Below are 27,415 nucleotides of genomic sequence, written 5' to 3' on the forward strand. Positions count from 1 at the left end.
GTGTAGCTTAACTGTTTTAGTCTTCTGGAGTTTATACTGCATATAACCTGCATGGCATCCAAGATTCTTTCCCCTATTTTTAGTGATGTCTCTAACAGATTCTATAATGTTATTCTTTATTTTATGAAGTGGGCGTGTTCAATTCTTCACATAATCCATATTTTTCCCCCTAATTGACTGAGCGTGTTTTCTTTTCAATTTGGTAGGCACTTAGACAACCTCCTCCTTAGAGAGGATGGACGTCTTTTCCATGTTGACTTTGGTTTCATTCTTGGGCGAGATCCTAAGCCATTTCCACCTCCAATGAAGCTTTGCATGGAAATGGTCGAGGCTATGGGTGGAGCTGAAAGGTAAAGTTCCCATTCGATAGTTCACTTCATATCCAAGATGGTGGTTGTGTATTTTGTGGGTTAAACAGCGAGATAATAATTGGTTACTTTGTATGCCTGCAGCCAGTATTACACAAGGTTTAAGTCCTACTGCTGTGAAGCATACAACATTCTTCGGAAATCTAGTAACCTAATTTTAAATCTATTTTACTTAATGGCGGGGTCCAATATTCCCGACATAGCTTCTGATCCTGAAAAGGGAATTCTTAAGGTGAGCTCCTTGACATCTCAATAAATAGTTCAGAACTGTTCTTTTGTTCTTACACCAAGACTTTTTTGCAATACAATGCAGCTTCAAGAAAAGTTTCGGTTGGACTTGGATGATGAAGCCAGTATACATTTCTTCCAGGATCTTATTAATGAGAGTGTGAGTGCATTATTCCCTCAGATGGTTGAGACCATTCATCGCTGGGCTCAGTATTGGCGGTAATACCAATGTTTATCGGGCATCATTACACCGTTGTAATTGACCAGGTAATTTTTAGTTGTATTCTGGGGAAAAACAGGTAGATGTCGACTTGAGATTAGTTTAAGTTGGTATAGAAGTCTTATATTAGTTGTATTTCAAAATGAATTATTATTTCATTATCATTCCGAAATGCTCTTGACTCAAAGTGAGATGTCGGTATATGACTATTAGCAGCTGCTTGGAACACCATATTACTCCATTTTCATGGCTTTCTTTTAAATGAATGAATCTGCAGCATTTTCTATTCTTTATAGTTGTTTCCTTTTAAAGAAAACATCCTTTTCTAGTGAAGATCTCTGTATGCAAGACATTGAAATTACAGTTTTCTTCGAGTTTCTTCCTCACATGGTCCTCTCTTTGTTTCCAGAATGTGATGCTCTGTCCACAGGCGTCTAAATTACAGTATGCTCTGTCCACAGAATGGAACTATAAAAGCAGAGTGAGACCCCACTGGCAGCTGTGCAATCTGCTAATATGCAATTTTATTGTCTAAATCAAGTATCTTGAAGGCTGTGAGGTTCTCTTTTATTCTTCTGCCCTACCTTTTGTATTATGAAGGCAGCATAACTTTACATATGTAAACTAATGGTCATTTAGGTTAGACTAATCTTTTATCACTCGTAAAGATATCCTTTACATGGTCATAAACTACTGTCTGGTGTACATTTTATATAAATAAATTCAGCTATGATCCCATACCTGTAACTGAATTTACACTAGATAAATTGCCAAAACTGGAAAGCGCCACTATAATTTTTATCATATTCAATTTTTTAAATTATACATTTGCAGGACAGAGTACTGCAGCATCACCTTGCAGGACAGAGTAAAAAATGGAACTACTCCAAATATCCTACTAAGGCTATAAAGGGTATGTCCATGCTTTAGTAAAACCGAGCTCGTGTTAACCAAAATAAAATAAGACACAAAAAACTCAAGTTCTTGTCAAATAACTTGCATGGGTGAGGGTGAGTGGATCATGAAGAAGGGTGCTAAAATTGCTCTAATGAAGTTACTGATAATTTGTTTCATTTACATGTTTGCAATCAACACCAAGTGATGCAGTTTGGATCTGGTAGTTTAGAACACAACTATGAGTTTCCTCCAAGCCCTAGCACAATTCACTCTAGTGATGTATTATGATAAAAAGGTTGTCCAAGTATGACAAAAAAGAGTTTCATCACAATTTAAATCTTGCTCTATACACTTTTCAACATAGATGATCATGCTAGTTTGCTTATGTAACAAACCAATTTAAGCTTAAAGTAAGACTTGATTATTAAAATGAGACAAACTTAAGATTATGAACTTGATATTAAGAGTTTACCTACATATTTAATTATTACTACATTAATTATAATTTCAAATGCTTATCAAGAGTTTTTTGTGTTAAAATCATTTTATTTTATATTGTGAGTCATTAATTGTATATAAAGTTATGTTTATTCCTGTTTCATTATTGAGTATTAAAATTATAAAGTGAAAACAAAAATTGTGTAGAAACTTGAGAAAGGAAAATAAGTTATTTAAGTATTTCGTTCGAGACTTTGACTTGATCACTCATGAATACAATAATGTCATTTTTATATTGGAAAATGTGTTTAAGTAAACACCGAAAATCGTTAGATTCCGAATAAGTAAAATTGTGAGGTCAATTAACCGATAATAAGAAATGAAAGGTCTAATTTGTACGACATTTAAAATTGATTAATATGATTTTTCCCCCTAACATAACATAATAAATTGTGTTTATAAAAGCATTCTCGTTAAAGATTCAAGTTCCTCATTTCGCGTTCTTTCAAAGCACGCTTCTCTCTCTTCTCTCTCTGCATCTTTCATTCAAATATCAGATCCTTGAACCACTTATCATTTCCAAAGGTAAATTTCAAATCTCAGATCTCTCTTTCTCTTTCTCTTCCGCTCCATTCACACCGTTATTTTCAGTTCCTTCTACAATCGCGGTTGAATTTCGCATCCAATCATGATGTTTCTTCACGTTTTCACTTTTCCGTTTGTTTTACTTATTTCTCTCGTTTGATCTGAGGGTTTTCAAATCAAAATTTTAAGATCTTTCTGTTTCTTCCCCGAAATGTTGTTAGCTTCTTGATTTTGTTGTGTGCGATCAATTTCAATTGCCACGGAGTGACTATATATGGTTCTAGATCTTTTTGAATGTCGATGTTTTTTCCTTCTATTTCTTTCTCGTTCAGTTTGTGATCTTGTTGAATCCAGTGACATTGATGTAATTATATTGGATGCTAATAGAATTTCCGGAAACACAAAATCACTCTTCCGTTTTGGATGTTAAAAAGTTGAATAAAATAAAATGTTAATATTTTTGTATCTAATTTATTTGTATTTGCAGGGTGAAGGAAAAATGGGTCTAACATTCACGAAGCTTTTCAGTCGGCTTTTTGCGAAGAAGGAAATGCGAATTCTGATGGTGGGTCTTGACGCTGCTGGTAAGACCACTATCCTGTACAAGCTCAAGCTTGGAGAGATCGTCACTACTATTCCAACCATTGGTAAGTTTTCTATTAAAGAAACCTTCAAAATTGGATCCAAAGATTGGTATAATTTTCCCAAATAGAAACAGCACAATGCTGAATCTTTGAAAAAACCTTCAAATTTGAAGGTTGGATCTGAAAGTATGTTTCATTATATCAGGTGTTTAATGTGCTGTGTTTAATGTGAGGTCATGGATGTACCTAATGTTTGTTAGATTCTTGACATGTTTTGATGCTGTTATATGCATTGATATATTTATATATATTTTTTCAGGGTTCAATGTGGAGACTGTGGAATACAAGAACATTAGCTTCACTGTTTGGGATGTTGGAGGCCAGGACAAGGTATAAATCTTGATTCTTAAACATTTTTAAAAATTACGATATTAAATAATACTTAATGCATATATCACTTCTTGTTCACCATCGAACTACTTAGCATTACTTGGCTAATGTCTGAATACTGATGTTTTCTTTTACAGATTCGTCCCTTGTGGAGGCACTACTTCCAGAACACTCAGGGTCTTATATTTGTTGTTGATAGCAATGACAGGGACAGAGTTGTTGAGGCCAGAGATGAGTTACATAGGATGTTGAATGAGGTAATTATTTTTGGTGATTCAGCTTTGCCTCTTATGATAGATCTTGATGTTGATATATGTACATGTTAGACACTCTTCAAGAATCAGGTTTGGGATCACTGAAGGGCCAAAAGATATGACCTGCAAATTAGTTAAGATACAAAGGTCTAACCTTCAAGAATCATTTTATCTGTGAAGAATATTCTCTTATCATGTCTCATAATGTTCAGGGATATTTCATTGGGTTTTGTTGATGGACAAATTGTTTGTTTTAAGAAGAAAATCTTAGAATTTTGTTGTCCCTACTGTAGTCTGGCTTTTTGGTGATACATTAGTCTATTTGATGACTCACTTTCTCAAAGGGTGGTTTTCTATTTATGAGGTGGAGATTTTTATCGAACTCCTGACAGATAGCGTTTCTCTTCATCATTGCTGCTTTTAAACGATCTGTTTTTTTTTTTTTTTTTTGCTGAATATAACTTGTAAGTTCTTATTATGTCAAGTTTCTGGGATACGGTGGTTCTGAGGCTCCTGTGTCAACTTGAATGTTTACAACACAAGAATCATCTGTCTCCTTCATTCTTCTGCTTTCTTATTTATGTATTTTTGTGATGGAATGACAACTCTTGAAAAAAATCATTTTAATTATCTTTTCAGGATGAACTGAGAGATGCTGTATTGCTTGTGTTTGCCAACAAACAAGATCTTCCTAACGCCATGAATGCTGCTGAGATTACTGACAAGCTAGGTCTCCACTCCCTCAGACAGCGCCACTGGTGAGTATTTCTATAATGAACCCTTCTTATCCTATATTGTAAGTGTTGTGATTCTAACAGTCTTTTGGTTCTTCCAGGTACATCCAGAGCACTTGTGCAACTTCTGGGGAAGGTCTTTATGAAGGTTTGGACTGGCTTTCCAACAACATAGCAAATAAGGTAGCTATTGGGTTCTTCCCTCCTTTCTTGTGAAATTTTTGTTACTTAAAAATGTATAGAAGTGATAGTAAACGTGCGTCATGCCTCTATGCTCTTAAATGTTTACACGCCTATCTAGATGCTTGGCATACTTTTGTCATTTTTTTGTGCTTCTAGTTTCATCCACACAAAAATTAATGAAAAGGCATAACTTTTCTGGAATTACTGACATGAAAATTTCCTTGCTTTTCCTATCATTACAGGCTTAATGCTTTTTGGGAGTCTTCTGGATGCAGGGGTGAATATTTATCTAGCTTTTATTTCTTGGTCTTGTTCAGAAACAACTTCGATTTGTGTTCATGTATTGTGATTTAGGACATCTTTGTGGCTAAATTGTTGTAGGAGTTTGTTTCATGAGATGTGTAAAACTTTTAAGCTTTCTATTGGGTTTGGATGCAATGTTCGTAACTGTAATGGAGATACTAATTTCAATGTGCCATCCCTTTCTGATTTGTAGTTTTATCTTGGTCACATACTTTCCATGTATCGTGTCACTGCAGGGATTTTGTTTATCAATTGTAAGATAAAAAAAGAAAACACTTTTCAGATGTGCATACCTTGTTCCTCTTCTATCTTGTACGGGTTGGTACCCATTACCGGTGGGTGTGGATGACATGGGCGTGGGCTTGTACTTCGTAGTTCCTTTTTTGCCTCAATTTTTAGTAATATTGAAGTACAACTTTGATTTATAACGTATTGGGGTAACAGATGGAGGTTGGCACTCTTCTTTGTTTACTTTTTCCTTTCCTAAGAAAATATTTTACCAGTTTAAAATTGAAATTTTGGATTTGATTTGCTTCAGGATATGCCTAATTCCTGGAGCCCACCACTCATTTGGTTGAAGTGGATTTGAAGTGAGAGAATATCGGAAGTAAGAAACTAAAGTGAGGAGAGTGTAGTATATTGTCTCATTTTGTTGTTAAGGGAAATAGAGAATAAGGAAAAAATTATGATATGCCTCATGCAAATTATTCTCTCCTCATGTGTGAAGAAAATAGGAAAGTAGACACTAATTTTCAAAATGATCATACTATCCTCATTATTTCCACACTACTCTCATCATCTAATAGAATATAATTATTAATTCAAGAAAAACTCGTGCATCTGTCTCTTTTATTTCTTTCTTCAATTTGTGGAAAGAAAATTAATCTACATATTTTTTTTTAATCTGTGGCATATTAAGAAGGCAGGGAAAATCTTAAGATGGTACCTTAATGGCAAATTGACAATTGAAAGCAAAAGACATGATTAAAGGTTCAAGTCAGAATAACGAGAGCATGGGAATAGTCACGACAACCACAGGTATTAGCAGCATCGAACAGTTGTAAAAAAGAATTGGCAGCATTTGCCGTAATTTGAATTTGAGAATGGAAACCTCGTAAGAGTTATATGTCCATGGGATAAACTCGTGCATCTTCGTAATTGTTTTCTTGAAACTCCACTCCATGAACACGATCATCCTCAAAAAGGAAAGGCTCAACTTCATTTGTTTTGTGGGGCTTTTTGTCGTTAGTTTCTATAACTGAAACAATCCTCTCCTTAATACAGTTTTCCACATTTTCGGTTCCAACTTCTTGGGACTGTAATCCAAGAAGAGAAAAGCATTCTCCCTGGAAATCCAAGTCACTAGAAGACAATATCAGTCCAGCAATTGTTTTTGCCAGATCAGGAGCATAACTGCGAATCTGAAAATGAAAGACCAATTTCTTAAAATATCAGGCGGCAAAGTTTGGTGTGAAATAAAATATAAGGCGACAGATATATCGGGAGAGTCGGAAAACAATCTTGCAACCTAATTAGCACTACATGAAATTGGATCAGATAGGTTCACCACAACTGAGATAATCAAACCAATACTATCCATTAAGTCAGATAGATAGTAGACCAGTGGGTATAGTCAAAACGGCAAGCTAGAATATGGATTTCTTTCTCCATTTTAATTTTCCTTTTAATAAATGGATGAGTGATTGAGCAATTAAATATTGAAAGTTTTCACAGCTGACTCTAAATCCACAAGATATCTGGTAGAAAAGGAGAAAGCATGCCACAAGCCCATGGAAACTACTGAAAAAAATGAAAACTTTATAACGTGATGCCACTTTGATCTGTCACTCACAACTGAATTGTGTTTTTTATGCTTTACTCAGCCACAGGAAAAACATACTAAGCATGTATAGATGCTAGCTATATTAGGATAGTTAAATATTCAATTCCAACACTATCACTCAGTTCGTTGAATGGGAAATTTATTAAATATTTTGGAAAGGATTAGCGGATATCATTCATCTCTATAAATAGTGAGGGGCCATAGAAAACAAGTTAGAAGAATTTACCTGAATGGCACGAGAACTTAAAAAGAGCCCTGAATTCCTCTCCCTCAAGTCATCTAGAGAAATTTTGACAGCTTTTTTGACAAGATTTCTATCAAGTTTAGACGTTTTCCTTGGTGCTGGTATCCCAGTCATACCAACATGTCAAGGAAGTATATCACATAAAAATAAGAAATTTTCATAGATATACACAATGCAGATATTCATACTATATTTACACAATGCAGATATTCATACCATATTTACACAATGCAGATATTCATACTTATATTCATGTTGGGAATATGTATATAATTTGTCTAGCATATGTATTTAAATGAAACGCAGAGTTGTACACTGGTTCTATGAAGAAAGTTAGGGTATATATCTTATGGAAAGTATGAAAATATTGTCTCCAATGAAGAAAATTGGACGTGTTTAACAGTCTTCGATAAAGCAAAAAAATTATTTATTCAATGCAGGATATTGTTTCTGATAAGAGTGAAGCACAATATCAATGTGAGTATTTGTAGGTAAGTTTTCCCATTCTAATAATGCAAAGCCATCTTGCTGGATTATGCTCCTTAAACTCAGACCATATCTTTTCCAATCAGTGCTCTTCAAAGCCTTCATACATGATCGGGAGATCGTACAAGGTGAAAAGTCCTTGAAAATGTGGATGACATGGGCGTGGGCTTGTACTTCGTAGTTCCTTTTTTGCCTCAATTTTTAGTAATATTGAAGTACAACTTTGATTTATAACGTATTGGGGTAACAGATGGAGGTTGGCACTCTTCTTTGTTTACTTTTTCCTTTCCTAAGAAAATATTTTACCAGTTTAAAATTGAAATTTTGGATTTGATTTGCTTCAGGATATGCCTAATTCCTGGAGCCCACCACTCATTTGGTTGAAGTGGATTTGAAGTGAGAGAATATCGGAAGTAAGAAACTAAAGTGAGGAGAGTGTAGTATATTGTCTCATTTTGTTGTTAAGGGAAATAGAGAATAAGGAAAAAATTATGATATGCCTCATGCAAATTATTCTCTCCTCATGTGTGAAGAAAATAGGAAAGTAGACACTAATTTTCAAAATGATCATACTATCCTCATTATTTCCACACTACTCTCATCATCTAATAGAATATAATTATTAATTCAAGAAAAACTCGTGCATCTGTCTCTTTTATTTCTTTCTTCAATTTGTGGAAAGAAAATTAATCTACATATTTTTTTTTAATCTGTGGCATATTAAGAAGGCAGGGAAAATCTTAAGATGGTACCTTAATGGCAAATTGACAATTGAAAGCAAAAGACATGATTAAAGGTTCAAGTCAGAATAACGAGAGCATGGGAATAGTCACGACAACCACAGGTATTAGCAGCATCGAACAGTTGTAAAAAAGAATTGGCAGCATTTGCCGTAATTTGAATTTGAGAATGGAAACCTCGTAAGAGTTATATGTCCATGGGATAAACTCGTGCATCTTCGTAATTGTTTTCTTGAAACTCCACTCCATGAACACGATCATCCTCAAAAAGGAAAGGCTCAACTTCATTTGTTTTGTGGGGCTTTTTGTCGTTAGTTTCTATAACTGAAACAATCCTCTCCTTAATACAGTTTTCCACATTTTCGGTTCCAACTTCTTGGGACTGTAATCCAAGAAGAGAAAAGCATTCTCCCTGGAAATCCAAGTCACTAGAAGACAATATCAGTCCAGCAATTGTTTTTGCCAGATCAGGAGCATAACTGCGAATCTGAAAATGAAAGACCAATTTCTTAAAATATCAGGCGGCAAAGTTTGGTGTGAAATAAAATATAAGGCGACAGATATATCGGGAGAGTCGGAAAACAATCTTGCAACCTAATTAGCACTACATGAAATTGGATCAGATAGGTTCACCACAACTGAGATAATCAAACCAATACTATCCATTAAGTCAGATAGATAGTAGACCAGTGGGTATAGTCAAAACGGCAAGCTAGAATATGGATTTCTTTCTCCATTTTAATTTTCCTTTTAATAAATGGATGAGTGATTGAGCAATTAAATATTGAAAGTTTTCACAGCTGACTCTAAATCCACAAGATATCTGGTAGAAAAGGAGAAAGCATGCCACAAGCCCATGGAAACTACTGAAAAAAATGAAAACTTTATAACGTGATGCCACTTTGATCTGTCACTCACAACTGAATTGTGTTTTTTATGCTTTACTCAGCCACAGGAAAAACATACTAAGCATGTATAGATGCTAGCTATATTAGGATAGTTAAATATTCAATTCCAACACTATCACTCAGTTCGTTGAATGGGAAATTTATTAAATATTTTGGAAAGGATTAGCGGATATCATTCATCTCTATAAATAGTGAGGGGCCATAGAAAACAAGTTAGAAGAATTTACCTGAATGGCACGAGAACTTAAAAAGAGCCCTGAATTCCTCTCCCTCAAGTCATCTAGAGAAATTTTGACAGCTTTTTTGACAAGATTTCTATCAAGTTTAGACGTTTTCCTTGGTGCTGGTATCCCAGTCATACCAACATGTCAAGGAAGTATATCACATAAAAATAAGAAATTTTCATAGATATACACAATGCAGATATTCATACTATATTTACACAATGCAGATATTCATACCATATTTACACAATGCAGATATTCATACTTATATTCATGTTGGGAATATGTATATAATTTGTCTAGCATATGTATTTAAATGAAACGCAGAGTTGTACACTGGTTCTATGAAGAAAGTTAGGGTATATATCTTATGGAAAGTATGAAAATATTGTCTCCAATGAAGAAAATTGGACGTGTTTAACAGTCTTCGATAAAGCAAAAAAATTATTTATTCAATGCAGGATATTGTTTCTGATAAGAGTGAAGCACAATATCAATGTGAGTATTTGTAGGTAAGTTTTCCCATTCTAATAATGCAAAGCCATCTTGCTGGATTATGCTCCTTAAACTCAGACCATATCTTTTCCAATCAGTGCTCTTCAAAGCCTTCATACATGATCGGGAGATCGTACAAGGTGAAAAGTCCTTGAAAAACAAAACCTGATATTAAACATTGATATTATCCGATTAATAAGCAGATATGTAAAATCTAAAGAATAACAAAACAGAACAGAATCATATAATTCAGGGGAGTTGTTCAGGAACCTCTGTTTTATCACCATATTCCCTGACACATGCAGCATTCTCCCTTGATATATTGCTCATTACTATGACTGCTTCCACTACCAGTTCAATGTGTTGATGGTTTTCAGTGCAGCAAGCAACTCCACTCCCAACTTTGAGTTGTTCCCTAAGGTAGGTTCAAAAGGTAAATATTAAGTAACACCAAAGCTATTTGTGCTATGACTTACAGATCTCAGTTCTCAAGGCACTTCTCTAATTAAGCATGTGGCCACTACCAAGAAAGTAAATACTTCGAAAGTTATAGAAACTAACTTTTCACGTTCCTATATGCAAGACATTTTTCCTCCACAACTATGACACCTTATAAATGTGGTGAAAACTACAGCCCATCACTTTGCCCATGTACCAAGAGTAGTGAACATGACATGTTAATGTTCAAGTAATAATCAACACATCTCATGGAATTTAAGGATGATACCAACATATAATCATATTTAAAGTACAGTCAAATTACCTCTTCCCGTGTGACTTAACAGCAAGAAATTAATTAATCTACTAATTGTAGAACAAAAACATTTTGGTTCTAAATGATAATCAGGAGCTGACTTGAGATTAAGAATTTACCGACTGGGGAAGCAAGAGTTGCACATGTTACTTAAATTATTTCCATGCTTTAGTACATAATCCTTAAGGCCTGACTTAAAAAGTTCCAGATTTGATCCTGAGATAGGTAACTGTGTGCACCCATGTGCAAGAAAAACCTTTTCATATTGTGAACCAGGCACAGCATAATCTTCGGCCACCAATTGAATTGCAACATTCTGGACAAAATCAAAGTGAATCACTAAAACTGTGCCAAAGTTTTGATCAAGGGTTCTTCATGTTAAATTTGTAATATTGCTTCAAGGGTGTATCAATGACATGGAAATGCAATTTGGAAATTTGATTTGGTGGAATTAACTGTTGATAGCAAATGATATATAAGAAAAATGCTCTCCCGCAACAGCATCAACACACTGGAAAGTATAGTTGTTCAAATGAATAGGGGAATATTTGTGAATTGTGCACTTATGTCAATTTAACTTACAGGAATCCTTAGAATTAGCATCTGCAAAATAAAGAAATAAATAAGTAGAAAGAACACGAAAATTTGATGCGTAAACATAAACAGCAGAACATGAGCGATATCAGGACACCAACAAAAGACGCCATCAATTTTGGTATGCATTGAAGATTTTCTAGAACTACGAACCAAAAAAGGCAATTAACCAAAAATAAGTGAAGTAAAAAGATATGAATTTAAGGAGTGTGCAAGGAAAATAGATGCAAACATCACTTTCGCCATAAAGTGTGACAATCAGTTTGATCTTAGATGATATTGTATGAACTACAATCGATAACAAGCTTGGGAAGTTCAGGTTTGGCAAATCTACCTCCATATTTCTTCTAATGTCTATCTCCACATATTTTTTGTCCTCTTTTCTTCTTCCAATTTCTCAGGTGAAGATTTTCCTGTTTTTGGTGTGTTTTAGCTAAATACAAACACTTATACTCTTTACCTTCTCAATATAGCAACATCTAATAATATACCAAATTGCTTTCAACACTGCCTATTGGAGAAGTACAAAATATATGCAAGAATTCCTAATGTACATCCTAGTCACTGTCTGAAGTAATCAACACTTTCTAATAACTGCAAATTTTGTTACGGGGCAGACTTGCAGGCCAATGTTTTCTGAAAGCAGTAAATGCTCAGTGTATTCCCTTGTCCCAACCAAAAAGTATGGCCCAAGAAATAAGATCTACATTCATGATAAATGCATTGGTCATCAACGTGCTAGGGCTCTCGCATGACCGAGGCACGGCAATAAATAAGCAATTTCATCAAACAAATTTAGATTGGAAATATTTTTAGCTTACCAAAATTTTGATATATTCTAAGTCATTTACGAATAGTGAGCAATAAAATGATTCCACGAAGTAGCACAAAAAAGTAAATGTACCTTCTGTAAAAAGCTATGAAGCTCAGCCAGTAAGAGGTCAAGGCTAATAAAAGAACAAAGACAAACTTCACTACCACTGCAAAATAAGATAATCACAATCATTGAGAGAAAATCAACTAACAAATTAATCTTACATTAATGAAGTTCAAATGTCTTGCATGCCTGAATATTGCACCCTTTTTCGGGTTTGAAGGTAGCTTAGTAATTCTGGGGGAACCATTTTCTTTCAAAATTATCTGATAATTATGTATCTCACTATCACTGATGCCTACATTTCCCATAGACTATAATAAGAATCCGCATAACCTATAAATGTCAACATATTAAATAGTTGAAATTTAAGGCACTCTTGACCACCAAGTGGAATAATTGAACAATATCAAAGAGATAAAAAACATTAACAAGTCTCCACATACAACAACGTTGGTGAAAACTGAGTTCATATCACACGTGTTAATCACATCAAAATAATATGAAAATAATTTTAAACCATTTTCATTAGACAAAAAGACTAGCATGTTACCTCCCACATTATGAGCATTTAAGTTGACGCAGATAAGAATAGCTATCTCATTCGAATAGGTGCATGTGGGAAATCTATTAGTTCAATGAGATCAAAGCAAAACTACCATGAGAAAATTAAACTCACTTGTGGTTTTGATAGACAGCAATCCATCTGTTTTACCAGAAGCAAAAGAAAAATTGTAATAATAAATAATTGCAAATGACCCGAAATCCATCAATAAATTAACTTCCAACTTTGACGGTTAGCATGGAATGTTCAGTTACCCCAATTGTCAGCAACAAACGTGGAAGGCAACTTCAAGTGTTGATATTCCTCTAAGCAGCTTCCAATGCCAGTATCAGAGACTGCTCGAAAAAGATTCAAATATTATTTATTATTATTACAAGGAAAATAAGACACGGACACTCTAAAACGGCCTTGACTCATGACATCATAGCATCCAGGGGCTGGTTGATTGATCATTGATCTTGTACCAAGAACCAAGCCACTGTAGTGGTTTTATTCATTCCTAGTATAGGAATCATTCTTATGATAAATTCAATTCTGTAATCGTTAACTAACACAAACATACACAGAAATGTATACACACTGCACCTGTGATTTAATGAACTGCATAATTCTTTATGAAATGAACTAATTAAAACTTAATTAAACAATGAAAAATTATAAACACTCATTTAAATCTTATTTAATTAAAAATGCGAGAAAAATGAAGAAGATATCGGACATTATAATATGAAAAGGAGGATTACTTGAAATTCGAAGTGAAGAAGGGGGCAATGGTGAAGATCGAGCGAGAATGATTGAGAGTCTACAAATATGCTCGGATAATCGGCATCTCTGATACGCTGAACTTATTAACTGCAAAACACATATTCACGTCGCATAACTAAACCACTCAAAAAAAAGGAGAAACAAATTCGAACGAAATTGATGTCAAGAGAAAAACAGAGAACAAAAACAATATGAGCAGTTCACTGTGAAGAGAAGATGAAACTCACGTGTAAGCACAGATTCTGAACCGAAGAAAACTCCATTCGAATCAGAACATAACACTCCTTCCCGATAACAGGCGCGAAAATATGAGCATGAAATTTGAAATATCGGAATTTATATATCAGAAATCTGAACTAAAGGCGGTGGGCCCATGATGACTCGATAACTAGGCCCATCAAATTTATGGGCTTTAGTCTGATCCATATTCAATTCCAGCCCACCTTGTATATTATTTTCATTTAACTAGTCAAATAATTAGTTGATTAATTAATACAATAAGAAATCTGAATTACTCTTAATATGCTTGATTGTCATTATCTGTTGCTTGATTGGCATAAGGAAACTAATCAAATGATGTATTATCATAATATTCTTATCATCCTTAAAAAATATTCTTATTAATTAGCTATTAGCATTATGCATTGAAAGAGATCACTGAAGGGAAAAATTTAATAGTTTCACTACATATCTCCAGCAATATAATTTTGACTGAAGTTCTGCTACAACTCTTATAGTACTCACATGATGCCAGCTGGTGGCATCGCTGGAAGAAAGAGAACCGAAGCTTTGCTCGAACAATTTATATTCTCACTGCTGGAAGTGGAATAATTTTCCTTTTATTCATGATTCATCCTTTGCTTAATGCTTTTACCTAATCCTTTTTTCAAAGTGTTGCACACAAATTATTTTCCTTGTACTGCATGGTGAATATCTCTACTATAAAGATGTTCCGTTTTATCATCAAATAGTATTCTTTCATATTTATCTCCTTAGCTAAGAAAGGAATGACATTCTAATTCAAAAACAAAAATGTGGGGTGAGTTATAAGTATTATTCAGGGCAAATCTGAATAGAATTGTCTTCCATCTAACAACACATTAAATTCTAAGTTAACAATTAGAGTTTACACGCCAGTGTTTTCTTTTTCTTTTTTAACTGAGTGAGTATGCTTTTTTTGCTATCCCATAAAACAAACATTCTAATTTAGATTCTTTTTTGTTAGAATCACTTGTCAAAATATACACTTTTAAATTTTAATTATAAAAAAAAAACGTTTTTGAATCTTGTCACTAAACTGGTTAGGATTTTTAAAAAGATCAAATTTTAGAAGTTAAAAATAAAGATAATAGTGTAATAGTGTTATCCTTTTCAACTCTATTAATCAAACCCCTTAAATCAATGGATGACTAAAATTTGAACATACAATTAAATGTAATGTCTCATGAAACATCTTGGTAGTATTTCACTGATGAGTTTCTTTACTCTTCTTTATCTCCAATAATAACAATATGATTAACTGGTGGTTGGAAATTCTGCAAACACAAAAGAATCTCTCTGAAAATTAATATGAATACCAACACAATAGTCATAGCAGATTCCCTATTTCAAAAAATGAAAAGGAATAAAGGGGACACAAACAGGCAAGGTGACCCCATTAAGCTGATAGCATTGGGCTTGGAGTTGATAGTGCTTCATACTTTTGCTCTAATCCCGATATTAATAATACTCACTATGGTCTCTCTCTGACTCTGTTCCTTGCTTTCACAGATATCGAAGAAATCCTTGACTAAAGGAATGCTAACATGCATCAGATTTAGAACACTATCCTGCTGCTAAAACAATCACTTTTTTAGACCCCTAATCATGTATTTCTTAGTAATTATCCGTGACAATAATGGATTTTCTACGGGTAACTTCAATAACTGTGGTATTTATAGATCCATTTACACCAATCATCAGATTTATAATGAAAATATATGTGTTCTGGGATATAAACCTGAAAATTATGGCAGAGTTGTCGTATATATAGCATATATCTTTTTTGTTACTTGAATATAACCACAGCATAGCCATTAAGCCTAGTAATAATTCCTTTAAAAGTCCCTAACAACTTAAATATGGTAAGTTTTCAATCATTACAAAATGTCCCCCACATATTAGAAAAGTAACACCCTAATAATCAGAATATCATGACCCTTTGATCCGTACACGACCCACATAGAAAACAGCTTAGTATTTAAATCATAGTGATTTTCTCTACTTCCCTTATTATATTATTATACATTAGAGGACCATCTCATTTTCAATCATAATCAGTGGGAAAACACACCATAAACAAAAAGCTGCATTTTCATGGGACAATGGGGCCTTGAGACTGTTGTGTCTTGATGCTCCAAGATGTTACTTTCTCTCCTTACAAAGCAATTACAGTGCAGGAGCCAACAAGTAAAGAGCACAAAGAATATCTTTAGCTGCTCTCTTTATTAAAGTTTTCCCATCTCCTCCCTTTTCTGAATTCAAAAAAAAACCCTTCATTATTTGAGGCACCAATATTATACATAACCTCTTCTCACATTAATATTCAATCTACTTCAGTTGAGTGCATGAAGAGTTAACCAAATCTACCTTACTCTGCACTCAAAGAACAAGTGCTGCAACCTTAATACCATATCCACATATTCCCTCAACAAATATCATCACCCCTCAAATCAACTTCTCTCATTTTACTCTCAAGATGGCCTTGCAACTCCAACCACTGCAGCAGCAGCAACAACCTGTTCAGGTCTATCCAGACACTGTCACAGACCAACCCTCTCCTCACCATTCAAATGGTTCTTTTGGGTCAGTGTTTGTTGTCCTGGCCATAATAGTAGTCATTTCTGCTGTTGCTTGCTGTCTTGGAAGATTTTGCAGCCGCGGCCAGAGCCAGAAACATGGTAAGCAGAAAAGGCAGCATAACCACCACCACCATGACATGCGTCCAAAAGAAGTGGATATTGAGTTTGGCTTTGACAAGAAAATTGCAGCTTCCAAGCCTAATGGACATGGACATGGTGCAGCCAGAGGGCCCATGCCAATGAAGCCAATGAGTGCTCATCATGGTCATGTTGACATGAGAAGTTTTGAAATGAAGCTTGGCCATGGGGGAAAGATAAGAGCAGGTCCATGAGGGAATTATATATAATATTATGTAGACATGCATGACCATCTTATTGTTGGCCACCATTTTCTTTCTTCTTTCTATTTGTCTTCTTTGTTTTCTTCTGTTAGATTTCCAACTGAAGATTAAGATGTATAATTATGTTCTCCTTTTCTTAATGCCCTTCTTTTGATATTAAGAAAAGGCTTTGCTCTATCTACATTATGGATTTGTAAAAGTAAGAATGATGTAAAAATGGAAAATTCAATGGATTGAATGGGTATAAAAGGATGGTTTTATATTAAGAAACTTAGTTTACTTGGATTTGGAAAAATAAAGCAAAAAAATGCAACTGCTTAGAGGGCTTTTGGTGGAGTAGCTTCATTAACTATTAATTCAATAAGACCTATTATTACATGAAAACTTTGAAATAGTGATTTTGGTATATATATCATTTCAAATGTGCAGTAAGAAACTAATCCAGAATTAACTAGAGATGTGTCTATTTACAACAATACCTATTCAAAAATAACCTCAACAAACTTATACTTCTACGTGCTTTCAACGTCCCCTGCCATTAAAAAATCGGGGAAAGGAAGCAGAACCAAAGTTGAAGAGAGGAAAAATCAATGTTTTTGTTTGGCATAGGTCAAACAAAGGCAATCTCCGTATACTTGAACTTTCATGATCTTCAGGATTGGGAGGCTTGGATAAAGGTCATAGCTTTCGATCTTTCTAAACCAAAAAATTTCATGGTGCACTATAGCTAGTTTTGGTTTATAGAGGAAGTTTGGTGAAATTTGTTAGATAAAAACTGGCAGGTTAACTTCATTATGCCTATGCTCAAGACCTGTTCTCAGCAGCACTGTTATTAAGGCTATAGTAAGCTTTAGCTTCTGAATCAGTACTCGAAATATTTCGCCTCCACTGATATTGGGGTCCAGGCATCTCTTCTGAACTATAATCTTTACTATACATATCTAAATCAGATTCACCAAAACTGCCATTGGCCATCCTTCTGAATCTCATAATGTCTTTGTTGTATTGGCCAGAGTCATAAACAGTGCTCTGACCATATTTCACCCCATTAGATAAATCAGACTGATCTCCAGCTTCTAAGGCTCTTGCTAACTGATAAAAACCAAAGGAATGGGTCAGTGCATGCCAATGATTTAGTTGAGTTAAAATAAAAACTGTTACAATTGTAGATGATTGTCAAAAGCAAACCAAGCTTAACATTTAGATGGAGATTTTCAAGAACCATGGAAATAGCTGTCTTTTAGTATTATTATCACCTGAACCATACGAGGCCGTTTTGGAGCAGAATGGCGAACACATGCTGCCGCTGCCTCAATCATTCTGGACATTTCACTGTTGACGTATTGCCCTTCAAGCCTTGGGTCCACTAGTTCACTAAAGTCACCTGTCTGAATTGCATGAAGGAGAAGAGGACGGGCCTGTGGCAGATTACATGGTTCAAAGTGTAAGTTAACTTTCTATTGCAAGAAAAATTAACCATGGTCAGCAGTTGAACATGTTAAATATGTATGATATTCTTCACAGATAATTAGGGGAAAAGAAAAAAAAATATCGATTTACCAAAAGAAACACTATAACATATGACAGGTCCCCTTAAAGACAATTTCTCTGAATTGCTATACCATTTCTAGTATCAAAATGAGAACACTAGAATCCTCCATAACAGTTGCAGGATCTTTAAGAGTAGTATTGTTGGAACAACTGTTTAGGATAACTTCTAGATATACTTGACGTTTTTATGCATGAAACACATGTACTTTGCTCATAAACTATCACCTGTGGTGATAAGTTGTCTGAATTAGTTGTTCAAATCATATTTTTATATCTTTAAGCTCAAACTGAATCAACAGAAATATAATTTTGAAGGTGAATGTCAAACGAATGAAGTGGTTGGGGTCATGCATCCTTTTAAGAGTTAAAAAGCATGTCATGTCAGTTTATAACAAAAATCTAGCGAAGAAGTTCTGAGTGTTTGTCTTTTTTAATGATATATTCCACTTAACAAAATAAGGTTCAGTCATACCCACTCAACCAAACTCTCTTCTCCCACAGGTTGCATTGGATCGACAGGTTTCCTTCCAGTTATAAGCTCAAGGAGGACAACTCCAAATGAGAAAACATCTGATCTATCTGTTAATTTTCCACTAGTTGCATATTCGGGGGCCATGTACCTGCAAATTGGAAATAGAATGCATTAGACAGTTTTGTTATTTAACATTTGGCACTACTGAAAGCTTCCTCAGAAAAGATTTGTGTTGCAAACTCAAACCTTAAGAGATGGTTACATAACCTATATAGCTAGCCCACCTCATCGGTGAGTGGTTCTACATAGCTTCTAAAATAATAGTGATGAACAACCATTGAGCAAAGTAACATTTTAACTATGAGCAAAGCTCGAGGGTATTTTTCGGAATATGCTAACTGCTAAGTTTTAATGACCACCATTTACATTCCACATCACAAAGTTTTTGTTTTCTTTAACTTTCAGACCAACAAGGTATTCCCCTTTGACAACAAGTCTCAACCCCGATGAAAGTCTATAAACATTAGAATATACTGCTTTATGTTTTAGACATAGGAAACCTACCCGAAGGTTCCCATCACCCTAGTTGATACATGGGTATTAACATCATCGGTTAGTCTGGCAAGTCCAAAGTCTGCAACCTGTGTTAAAACAAGATTAAGTTAGGATCCAGGACTTCAATTTTGAGAGATCATAATTTGATTAAAAACTATATTTCATAAGGGAATATGACAAAAATAAATAAGAAAGTATATGCATACTTGTGCCTCAAAAGCATCATCCAATAGTATGTTTGCTGACTTGATGTCTCTGTGGATAATCTTTGGGTTGCCTAGGAACATAAAAAATGATTAAGTTTTTCTTTTATAAAAGTACAAAATTACTGAGTTGAAATATGAAATGGGATACAAGACTAATTATCACTCGTGTTCCGAGAAATGTTCACAAAATCAAGCACAGCCGATATCCCCCTCTTTTTTCATACTAATAAACCATAGAGATTAGCTACTCAAAATTAACATGGAATTCTTAAGGCGTGATATGAACTTCGTAATAGTGTTTAGATTTAGAAGTAAATCGTATTGAAAGATTTTCTAAGCTTTGGGCCTCTTTTCTGCTCTAGAAAACTCTTCTCCAGTAATTTTCTATCACTGTAATTGAAGACACTAAAAGATGGGCTCCACAAGGGGTCAGTTCCTCTTGCTGGTTGATGCACACTACTTGAACACCTGCAGACATGGTAGAATCTGAGCTTGATCGGATCCACTTAAAGTCTTAAAATGTTCTTGCCCACCTAAACCTACAGTGAATAGTTCTTAGTTTCTATGCATCATGTGCAAAACTCATTTCCCCATATACTTACTGTGTTTCACTGTAAGAAATATATAATCCACTGACACAAATGCATACAGTAAGAGCATATAATCCAATAGGTGTCATTTGATCAATACTTACAGCCCTCGTGCAGATATGCCAAGCCCCTTGCTGAACCAAAAGCTATCTTTATCCTCTTTTCCCAACTCAAAACTGGCACACCACTTCCTGTTGGAAATGCACATACAAACTAAACATACTTATGAATCAAATCATAAATAGAGAAAACATTAAAGCATTTCTCAATTTTTATGAGTAAAAAACAACGGGAAATTCAGATTACCATGCATGTGGTGACTGAGATTGCCATTAGGAACAAACTCATAGATAAGCACTCTTTGCTGCTCGCTTATGCAATAACCAATTAATGATACCAAATGTCGATGATGAATACGGCTGATAATATCCACCTCTGCCCTGAACTCCCGTTCTCCCTGCCCACCACCAGTATTCAGTAGCTTAACTGCTCCAATTCTACCGTCTGGCATGAAAGCCTTGTAAACACACCCGAATCCCCCTTCCCCTATCACATTCTGACTAGAAAATCCATCAGTTATTTCCGAAATTGTGTCATAATTAAAAAGCATCTGACCCATAGGCACTGATGCTGGGTCTGAAGGGTTGGTTCCAGGAGATGTAAGTTGTGTATTATAAAACCCATCCTGTGGACCGTTCCTAACAGCTTGCTCCTCAACATAGTAACACACATCTGCACCTGATGAAAAAGATAGCCACAATCATTAAACATGAAAACAAGATGCATGCAGAAGGCAACATAATAAACATACCATAGGCAACATGATACAACAACAACCAAGTCTTTATCCCACTAGGTAGGGTCAGCTACATGGATCAATGTCATAATGTTATATCATAAATCATGTTCATTGAGAAAGCATTGAGCTCTAAGTCTTTCTTTATCATTTCTCCTATGGTTTTTCTTTGTCACTCTCTTGCTCTAGGAATTGGACTACTTTCATTTAATCTACTTTCCTTACGAAGGCTTTTACCGGTCTCCTCCACACATGGTAATTCTTCTTACTTATGCTGTGTCTGCCTACCACAGACACTTCATTCAATATTAAAATGTTGAAGATTATAGAAACATGTTAAAAATGCAACAGTCTCTGTAAACACCTTTATACTTGCCAAGTACTAAATGTAGCACCTTAGAGATGATATTGTCATTTTTTTTGTAGACACTTGATACAGTCTTTAGAACTTAAAAAGAAATTCTAATGCAACAGTGCCACCCCCATGGAAGAAAATGACCACGATACAAAGTAGAAACACATATATGCAGACATTTTGTCAGAATGATTTGGTACTATTTATAGGAAATGAGCAAGTAACAGGAGTGTATCCATCCTTGATTTGATAAAATGTATATATAGCGATCTCAAGTGAAAATGATCTAAGGATAAATGTGTCTTTACCTACTCACCTGAAAGACAAACTTACTTTAATAATCAATTTTCCATATTTTTAACGTGTATGAATGGTAGTTCTACTACATTGCCACTAAAATTGAGAGCAATGTGTGTATGCAAGTGCATAGAGATTTTAATATGCAAGTCATATAATTGTGAATACAACATCTCTAAATCAAATCAGATATAATATAAATATACATATATACTTTACCTCCGTTCCTATGATGAAATTTATTAGGGGGTGGAATAGCATAAAGATTCGATCGGTTTTTGTTGCGCCTGAATATTAAGAAGAGAAGTAGACCAAGAATGACAAGAACTGCAACCACGCCAAGGGTAAGGCCAACAATTTCTCCTGTGTTATTCTCACCGGAACCATTCGAATTTGGCCGGGAAGGGCTACTTGAAGGAGTATCACTTGCTTTTGGATGGTGGCCGGAGGGGGAAACAGGTGGAGGGTTCGGTACCGAACCATGTGGTGGCGGCCTAGCCGGAGTAACATTTGAACCAGGTGCTGGTAGAGTTGGAGGAGAAGGTGTGTTCTTAGGTGGAGGAGGAGGGATTTGAGTTTGCGGTGGAGGTGACTGCTGAGCAGGGCTCGGAGATGGAGAACCACTATTTGACGGTGATGGTGGTGTTGAAGGTGTGGAGGGTGGTGGCGGTGTTGTTGATGGTGATGTCGGGGGTGGTGAAGAGGGGGGAGGAGGTGAAGTTGTTGGTGGCTGTGCATTCTTAGGAGGTTGTGAGTTATTAGGAGGTGGTGGTGATGATTTCGGCGCAGGAGGTGGAGGCGGCGATGATTCCGGTTGCGGAGGCAAGGAAGGTGGAAGAGATTTAGGTGGGGATGGCGGCGGAGATTGAGACGGAGACGGTGGCGGCGAATAATTCGTCGGAGAAGGCGGCGGTTGTGACGGCGGAGGATGAGACTTTGATGGCGGCGAACTTTGGGGAGGTTCTGAAATATCATCAGAAGGTGGCGACGGTGGAGTTGAAGCGTTGCCGGAATTAGATGAAGGCGACTCATTTGAGGAATTGTTGTTAGCCATTTCTGATTCTCTCAAAAATCTCAACTTGATAATCAGAAATGGCGAGAAAATTAAAAAGAAGCCAAATCCCTCGCCTTGGAATAGAGATTACTGGAATTGGAACTTTTTTTGTTGGAAAAAACCAAGGTTGAGTTTTGAAGAACAGAGTAGAAATTGCAACAAAAATAATAACATGGGGTTTGTTTTGTTTAAACAATGCAGATGGATTTGGACGAAGGAATGGCCAACGAATCTTCGAATCAAGGAAACAGAATTCCCAGCATGTTGTTGAGAAAGAGTGTTTTTGTGTTAGCATTGTTTTGAAGTAGTTTGTTTCATGTTTTTGCAAAGGATCATGTTTTTTTGTTTTTGAGCTTGGGTTTGTGAAGGAGACAAGTGTTACTGTTTTTATTTTCTCCTTCTTCTTCGGGTTACCATGCAAACTGAACTGGATTGAGAATTTGAGAATCTGATTGGAAGTTGGCTTTGCCCATCACGTTATCCGGGTCTGTTCTATTTGACCCGAGTTGGAAGTTGGAAGTTTGAGCTTCCCTTTTAAAATACTCAAAACAATAATACCTAAAACATTTTTTATTGAAAACGATATATCCCCCAAATATACTATATAGTAGTTACACATCACAAAATAGGTATCAAACAAACTAGATAAACCTTTATAAGTTTCACTAAGTTAACTTGAAATAGATAACCAAAAAAACAAATCAATATTCTCACCATAAGATATAAGTTTTGAATGATGGTAATTCTCCTCCAAATCCTCATATAAATCACTTATACTACAAGATAGTAATATATGTTATTTATAAATTAATTTTATGATATATGTGATTTTTTTCATGGTGTAGGCAAATATATCATCTTCATAAGTTTTATCATTTAATACATCCATTCAATTTTATTACAATGGCTCTTGCTAGCTATGCTTGAGTTTTTTAACTTTATTTTTCTCATTAATATTAACAGTATAATCACAATCCATTAACTCAAATATATATACAAGGATTTGCTAATATGAGTTTACCTCATTTTTATAAAAAAAATTATGAGGAGACATTAATAATATATACTCAAAAGAAGTGGTTAGAAATATCATTTATTGTTTAATTCAACAAGTTTTTTGTCAATGTTGTTTTAGTAAATAAATCAAAAATCTTTTAATCATTGAAACCCTCCAAATATAACACATTCACTAATTTAGCTTTGAGGAAGATTTGAGTTCCAGAGATAAATTAGTGAATGAGTTGACTTCAAAAGGATTGGATGGAAGAAAAGAGAAACTTTAATTTAATAAATTAACTTTGGTATGAAATTAAGTTGAATTAAACTTGGGTACATACCACTAACATGTTACTTAATAGAATATTATTTGAGCAAAACGATATAATATAAACTTCACAAACATGAAATACGAGTATTGTTTGCATGGTGATTGATCTTGAGATGAGGCATGTATATAATAACCGGTGCTTCGAATCAAGTCGCAAGAAACAGCAAGCTAAGTGAAAAGACAACGTAACAGAAGAAAAAAAATAGATCTCTTCCAAACAGGCAAGTCAAGTCAAATAGTACTTGACACTGGGGTCCAAGATAGGAGAAGGATTTCTAAGGATAAAGTTTGTTAATTAGGTGCGTTTGAGTTGTGGAAGATTTAAGAAATCAATTATAATAATAATAAATAAATAAAAGATATATGATGGCGTAGACATAAAAGGAAACCATACCACGATGTAGGTACAATTTAGTCTTAAAATTCTTGTGATAAATTAGATATTAGATGAGTCTGCATCAGCTGACTAACTGACTTAGCTACAACCTATTATTTTAAAATATTAATTTTGAAAATATATTTAGATGAATGTCTATATTTTTTTCAAATTTATGTTTTCTCCCACCTCTCTATCTTTCATTGGATTTACCCCTCTATCTGAAAAAGTAAAAAGCTTTCTTAATGTTGAGTACATTGGTGTGGATAAAGAGATGAGTAAATTACACTACCCCTCTCAATTTTAGCAAAATTATATAAATCATCTCTTACTTTTATACCTATAAAAACCCCTACTTTTTATACTTTTGTTACATTGACTACCCATACACGATAAATAAGTATTATCTTTTAAACAAAAAATGTGATAAATGTAATTTTGTTAAACAAAATATGGTATATTGTGGAGACAAGTCCAACTAATATATGAGTCAATAGCTCTTTATTATTTTTTGTTCGTTACAATATAGTGGTCTTTCTTTATCATTTCTCCTATGGTTTTTCTTTGTCACTCTCTTGCTCTAGGAATTGGACTACTTTCATTTAATCTACTTTCCTTACGAAGGCTTTTACCGGTCTCCTCCACACATGGTAATTCTTCTTACTTATGCTGTGTCTGCCTACCACAGACACTTCATTCAATATTAAAATGTTGAAGATTATAGAAACATGTTAAAAATGCAACAGTCTCTGTAAACACCTTTATACTTGCCAAGTACTAAATGTAGCACCTTAGAGATGATATTGTCATTTTTTTTGTAGACACTTGATACAGTCTTTAGAACTTAAAAAGAAATTCTAATGCAACAGTGCCACCCCCATGGAAGAAAATGACCACGATACAAAGTAGAAACACATATATGCAGACATTTTGTCAGAATGATTTGGTACTATTTATAGGAAATGAGCAAGTAACAGGAGTGTATCCATCCTTGATTTGATAAAATGTATATATAGCGATCTCAAGTGAAAATGATCTAAGGATAAATGTGTCTTTACCTACTCACCTGAAAGACAAACTTACTTTAATAATCAATTTTCCATATTTTTAACGTGTATGAATGGTAGTTCTACTACATTGCCACTAAAATTGAGAGCAATGTGTGTATGCAAGTGCATAGAGATTTTAATATGCAAGTCATATAATTGTGAATACAACATCTCTAAATCAAATCAGATATAATATAAATATACATATATACTTTACCTCCGTTCCTATGATGAAATTTATTAGGGGGTGGAATAGCATAAAGATTCGATCGGTTTTTGTTGCGCCTGAATATTAAGAAGAGAAGTAGACCAAGAATGACAAGAACTGCAACCACGCCAAGGGTAAGGCCAACAATTTCTCCTGTGTTATTCTCACCGGAACCATTCGAATTTGGCCGGGAAGGGCTACTTGAAGGAGTATCACTTGCTTTTGGATGGTGGCCGGAGGGGGAAACAGGTGGAGGGTTCGGTACCGAACCATGTGGTGGCGGCCTAGCCGGAGTAACATTTGAACCAGGTGCTGGTAGAGTTGGAGGAGAAGGTGTGTTCTTAGGTGGAGGAGGAGGGATTTGAGTTTGCGGTGGAGGTGACTGCTGAGCAGGGCTCGGAGATGGAGAACCACTATTTGACGGTGATGGTGGTGTTGAAGGTGTGGAGGGTGGTGGCGGTGTTGTTGATGGTGATGTCGGGGGTGGTGAAGAGGGGGGAGGAGGTGAAGTTGTTGGTGGCTGTGCATTCTTAGGAGGTTGTGAGTTATTAGGAGGTGGTGGTGATGATTTCGGCGCAGGAGGTGGAGGCGGCGATGATTCCGGTTGCGGAGGCAAGGAAGGTGGAAGAGATTTAGGTGGGGATGGCGGCGGAGATTGAGACGGAGACGGTGGCGGCGAATAATTCGTCGGAGAAGGCGGCGGTTGTGACGGCGGAGGATGAGACTTTGATGGCGGCGAACTTTGGGGAGGTTCTGAAATATCATCAGAAGGTGGCGACGGTGGAGTTGAAGCGTTGCCGGAATTAGATGAAGGCGACTCATTTGAGGAATTGTTGTTAGCCATTTCTGATTCTCTCAAAAATCTCAACTTGATAATCAGAAATGGCGAGAAAATTAAAAAGAAGCCAAATCCCTCGCCTTGGAATAGAGATTACTGGAATTGGAACTTTTTTTGTTGGAAAAAACCAAGGTTGAGTTTTGAAGAACAGAGTAGAAATTGCAACAAAAATAATAACATGGGGTTTGTTTTGTTTAAACAATGCAGATGGATTTGGACGAAGGAATGGCCAACGAATCTTCGAATCAAGGAAACAGAATTCCCAGCATGTTGTTGAGAAAGAGTGTTTTTGTGTTAGCATTGTTTTGAAGTAGTTTGTTTCATGTTTTTGCAAAGGATCATGTTTTTTTGTTTTTGAGCTTGGGTTTGTGAAGGAGACAAGTGTTACTGTTTTTATTTTCTCCTTCTTCTTCGGGTTACCATGCAAACTGAACTGGATTGAGAATTTGAGAATCTGATTGGAAGTTGGCTTTGCCCATCACGTTATCCGGGTCTGTTCTATTTGACCCGAGTTGGAAGTTGGAAGTTTGAGCTTCCCTTTTAAAATACTCAAAACAATAATACCTAAAACATTTTTTATTGAAAACGATATATCCCCCAAATATACTATATAGTAGTTACACATCACAAAATAGGTATCAAACAAACTAGATAAACCTTTATAAGTTTCACTAAGTTAACTTGAAATAGATAACCAAAAAAACAAATCAATATTCTCACCATAAGATATAAGTTTTGAATGATGGTAATTCTCCTCCAAATCCTCATATAAATCACTTATACTACAAGATAGTAATATATGTTATTTATAAATTAATTTTATGATATATGTGATTTTTTTCATGGTGTAGGCAAATATATCATCTTCATAAGTTTTATCATTT

General features: G+C 35.1%; 6 protein-coding genes across 7 annotated transcripts in view; 3 read left to right on the forward strand and 3 right to left on the reverse strand.

Annotated features, from left to right (window-relative positions):
• The window catches only part of LOC109349190 (phosphatidylinositol 3-kinase, root isoform), an 11,220-nt gene extending 10,111 nt beyond the window's left edge, over window positions 1-1,109 (forward strand). The window contains exons 15-17 of the mRNA XM_019589901.1: window positions 207-350; window positions 453-600; window positions 682-1,109. Coding sequence (XP_019445446.1) covers window positions 207-350; window positions 453-600; window positions 682-819 — 430 coding nt within the window. The 3' untranslated portion in view covers window positions 820-1,109. The remainder of the gene's footprint in view (window positions 1-206; window positions 351-452; window positions 601-681) is intronic.
• LOC109349191 (ADP-ribosylation factor 2) lies at window positions 2,614-5,406 on the forward strand. Its single transcript, XM_019589903.1, has 7 exons — window positions 2,614-2,736; window positions 3,224-3,383; window positions 3,640-3,710; window positions 3,848-3,967; window positions 4,604-4,722; window positions 4,800-4,881; window positions 5,124-5,406. The coding sequence occupies exons 2-7, from the start codon at window positions 3,236-3,238 to the stop codon at window positions 5,127-5,129; spliced, it is 546 nt and encodes a 181-aa protein (XP_019445448.1). The 5' UTR covers window positions 2,614-2,736; window positions 3,224-3,235; the 3' UTR covers window positions 5,130-5,406.
• Window positions 6,112-7,435, reverse strand: LOC109349192 (type 2 DNA topoisomerase 6 subunit B-like). Its single transcript, XM_019589904.1, has 2 exons — window positions 7,254-7,435; window positions 6,112-6,605 (listed from the first exon to the last, which is right to left on the reverse strand). Exons 1-2 carry the CDS (start codon window positions 7,383-7,385, stop codon window positions 6,306-6,308), a joined length of 432 nt encoding a protein of 143 aa, XP_019445449.1. The 5' UTR covers window positions 7,386-7,435; the 3' UTR covers window positions 6,112-6,305.
• LOC109349394 (type 2 DNA topoisomerase 6 subunit B-like) lies at window positions 8,513-14,069 on the reverse strand. Its single transcript, XM_019590177.1, has 12 exons — window positions 13,904-14,069; window positions 13,655-13,763; window positions 13,166-13,246; window positions 13,026-13,052; window positions 12,539-12,644; window positions 12,377-12,452; window positions 11,461-11,481; window positions 10,998-11,194; window positions 10,395-10,539; window positions 10,096-10,289; window positions 9,633-9,762; window positions 8,513-8,984 (listed from the first exon to the last, which is right to left on the reverse strand). The coding sequence occupies exons 1-12, from the start codon at window positions 13,937-13,939 to the stop codon at window positions 8,685-8,687; spliced, it is 1,422 nt and encodes a 473-aa protein (XP_019445722.1). The 5' UTR covers window positions 13,940-14,069; the 3' UTR covers window positions 8,513-8,684.
• On the forward strand, window positions 16,061-17,095 carry LOC109349197. The gene has a single exon (XM_019589914.1). It carries the CDS (start codon window positions 16,414-16,416, stop codon window positions 16,846-16,848), a length of 435 nt encoding a protein of 144 aa, XP_019445459.1. The 5' UTR covers window positions 16,061-16,413; the 3' UTR covers window positions 16,849-17,095.
• LOC109349193 (proline-rich receptor-like protein kinase PERK13) lies at window positions 17,275-27,067 on the reverse strand. Of its 2 annotated transcripts, none has more exons than XM_019589906.1 (8): window positions 25,703-27,067; window positions 20,538-20,969; window positions 20,336-20,422; window positions 19,642-19,712; window positions 19,445-19,521; window positions 18,881-19,028; window positions 18,114-18,275; window positions 17,275-17,949 (listed from the first exon to the last, which is right to left on the reverse strand). In XM_019589906.1, exons 1-8 carry the CDS (start codon window positions 26,535-26,537, stop codon window positions 17,662-17,664), a joined length of 2,100 nt encoding a protein of 699 aa, XP_019445451.1. In that variant the 5' UTR covers window positions 26,538-27,067; the 3' UTR covers window positions 17,275-17,661. The 2 variants fall into 2 exon arrangements, with proteins under 2 accessions (XP_019445451.1, XP_019445450.1); XM_019589905.1 differs by lacking the exon at window positions 25,703-27,067 and adding an exon at window positions 21,899-23,263.

This window comes from Lupinus angustifolius, chromosome LG06, assembly GCF_001865875.1.
Source record: "Lupinus angustifolius cultivar Tanjil chromosome LG06, LupAngTanjil_v1.0, whole genome shotgun sequence".
In the NCBI taxonomy this organism is placed as follows: Eukaryota; Viridiplantae; Streptophyta; class Magnoliopsida; order Fabales; family Fabaceae; genus Lupinus; species Lupinus angustifolius.

What these genes read in the sequence shown, in the direction of transcription:
- LOC109349197 (XM_019589914.1), top strand. Translation starts at nt 16,414, where the DNA reads ATGGCCTTGCAACTCCAACCACTGCAGCAGCAGCAACAACCTGTTCAG.
- LOC109349394 (XM_019590177.1), bottom strand. Translation starts at nt 13,939, where the DNA reads ATGGAGTTTTCTTCGGTTCAGAATCTGTGCTTACAC. An exon ending in TTCAGAATCTGTGCTTACAC is followed by an intron (nt 13,764 to 13,903) that starts GTGAGTTTCATC and finishes TGTGTTTTGCAG; the next exon opens with TTAATAAGTTCAGCGTATCA. An exon ending in TTCTTCACTTCGAATTTCAA is followed by an intron (nt 13,247 to 13,654) that starts GTAATCCTCCTT and finishes TTTTTCGAGCAG; the next exon opens with TCTCTGATACTGGCATTGGA.
- LOC109349192 (XM_019589904.1), bottom strand. Translation starts at nt 7,385, where the DNA reads ATGACTGGGATACCAGCACCAAGGAAAACGTCTAAACTTGATAGAAAT. An exon ending in TAAGTTCTCGTGCCATTCAG is followed by an intron (nt 6,606 to 7,253) that starts GTAAATTCTTCT and finishes TTTCATTTTCAG; the next exon opens with ATTCGCAGTTATGCTCCTGA.
- LOC109349191 (XM_019589903.1), top strand. Translation starts at nt 3,236, where the DNA reads ATGGGTCTAACATTCACGAAGCTTTTCAGTCGGCTTTTTGCGAAGAAG. An exon ending in ATGTTGGAGGCCAGGACAAG is followed by an intron (nt 3,711 to 3,847) that starts GTATAAATCTTG and finishes TTTCTTTTACAG; the next exon opens with ATTCGTCCCTTGTGGAGGCA. An exon ending in TACATAGGATGTTGAATGAG is followed by an intron (nt 3,968 to 4,603) that starts GTAATTATTTTT and finishes TTATCTTTTCAG; the next exon opens with GATGAACTGAGAGATGCTGT.
- LOC109349193 (XM_019589906.1), bottom strand. Translation starts at nt 26,537, where the DNA reads ATGGCTAACAACAATTCCTCAAATGAGTCGCCTTCATCTAATTCCGGC. An exon ending in GGCATATCTGCACGAGGGCT is followed by an intron (nt 19,713 to 20,335) that starts GTAAGTATTGAT and finishes TTATGTTCCTAG; the next exon opens with GCAACCCAAAGATTATCCAC. An exon ending in ATGATGCTTTTGAGGCACAA is followed by an intron (nt 19,522 to 19,641) that starts GTATGCATATAC and finishes GTTTTAACACAG; the next exon opens with GTTGCAGACTTTGGACTTGC.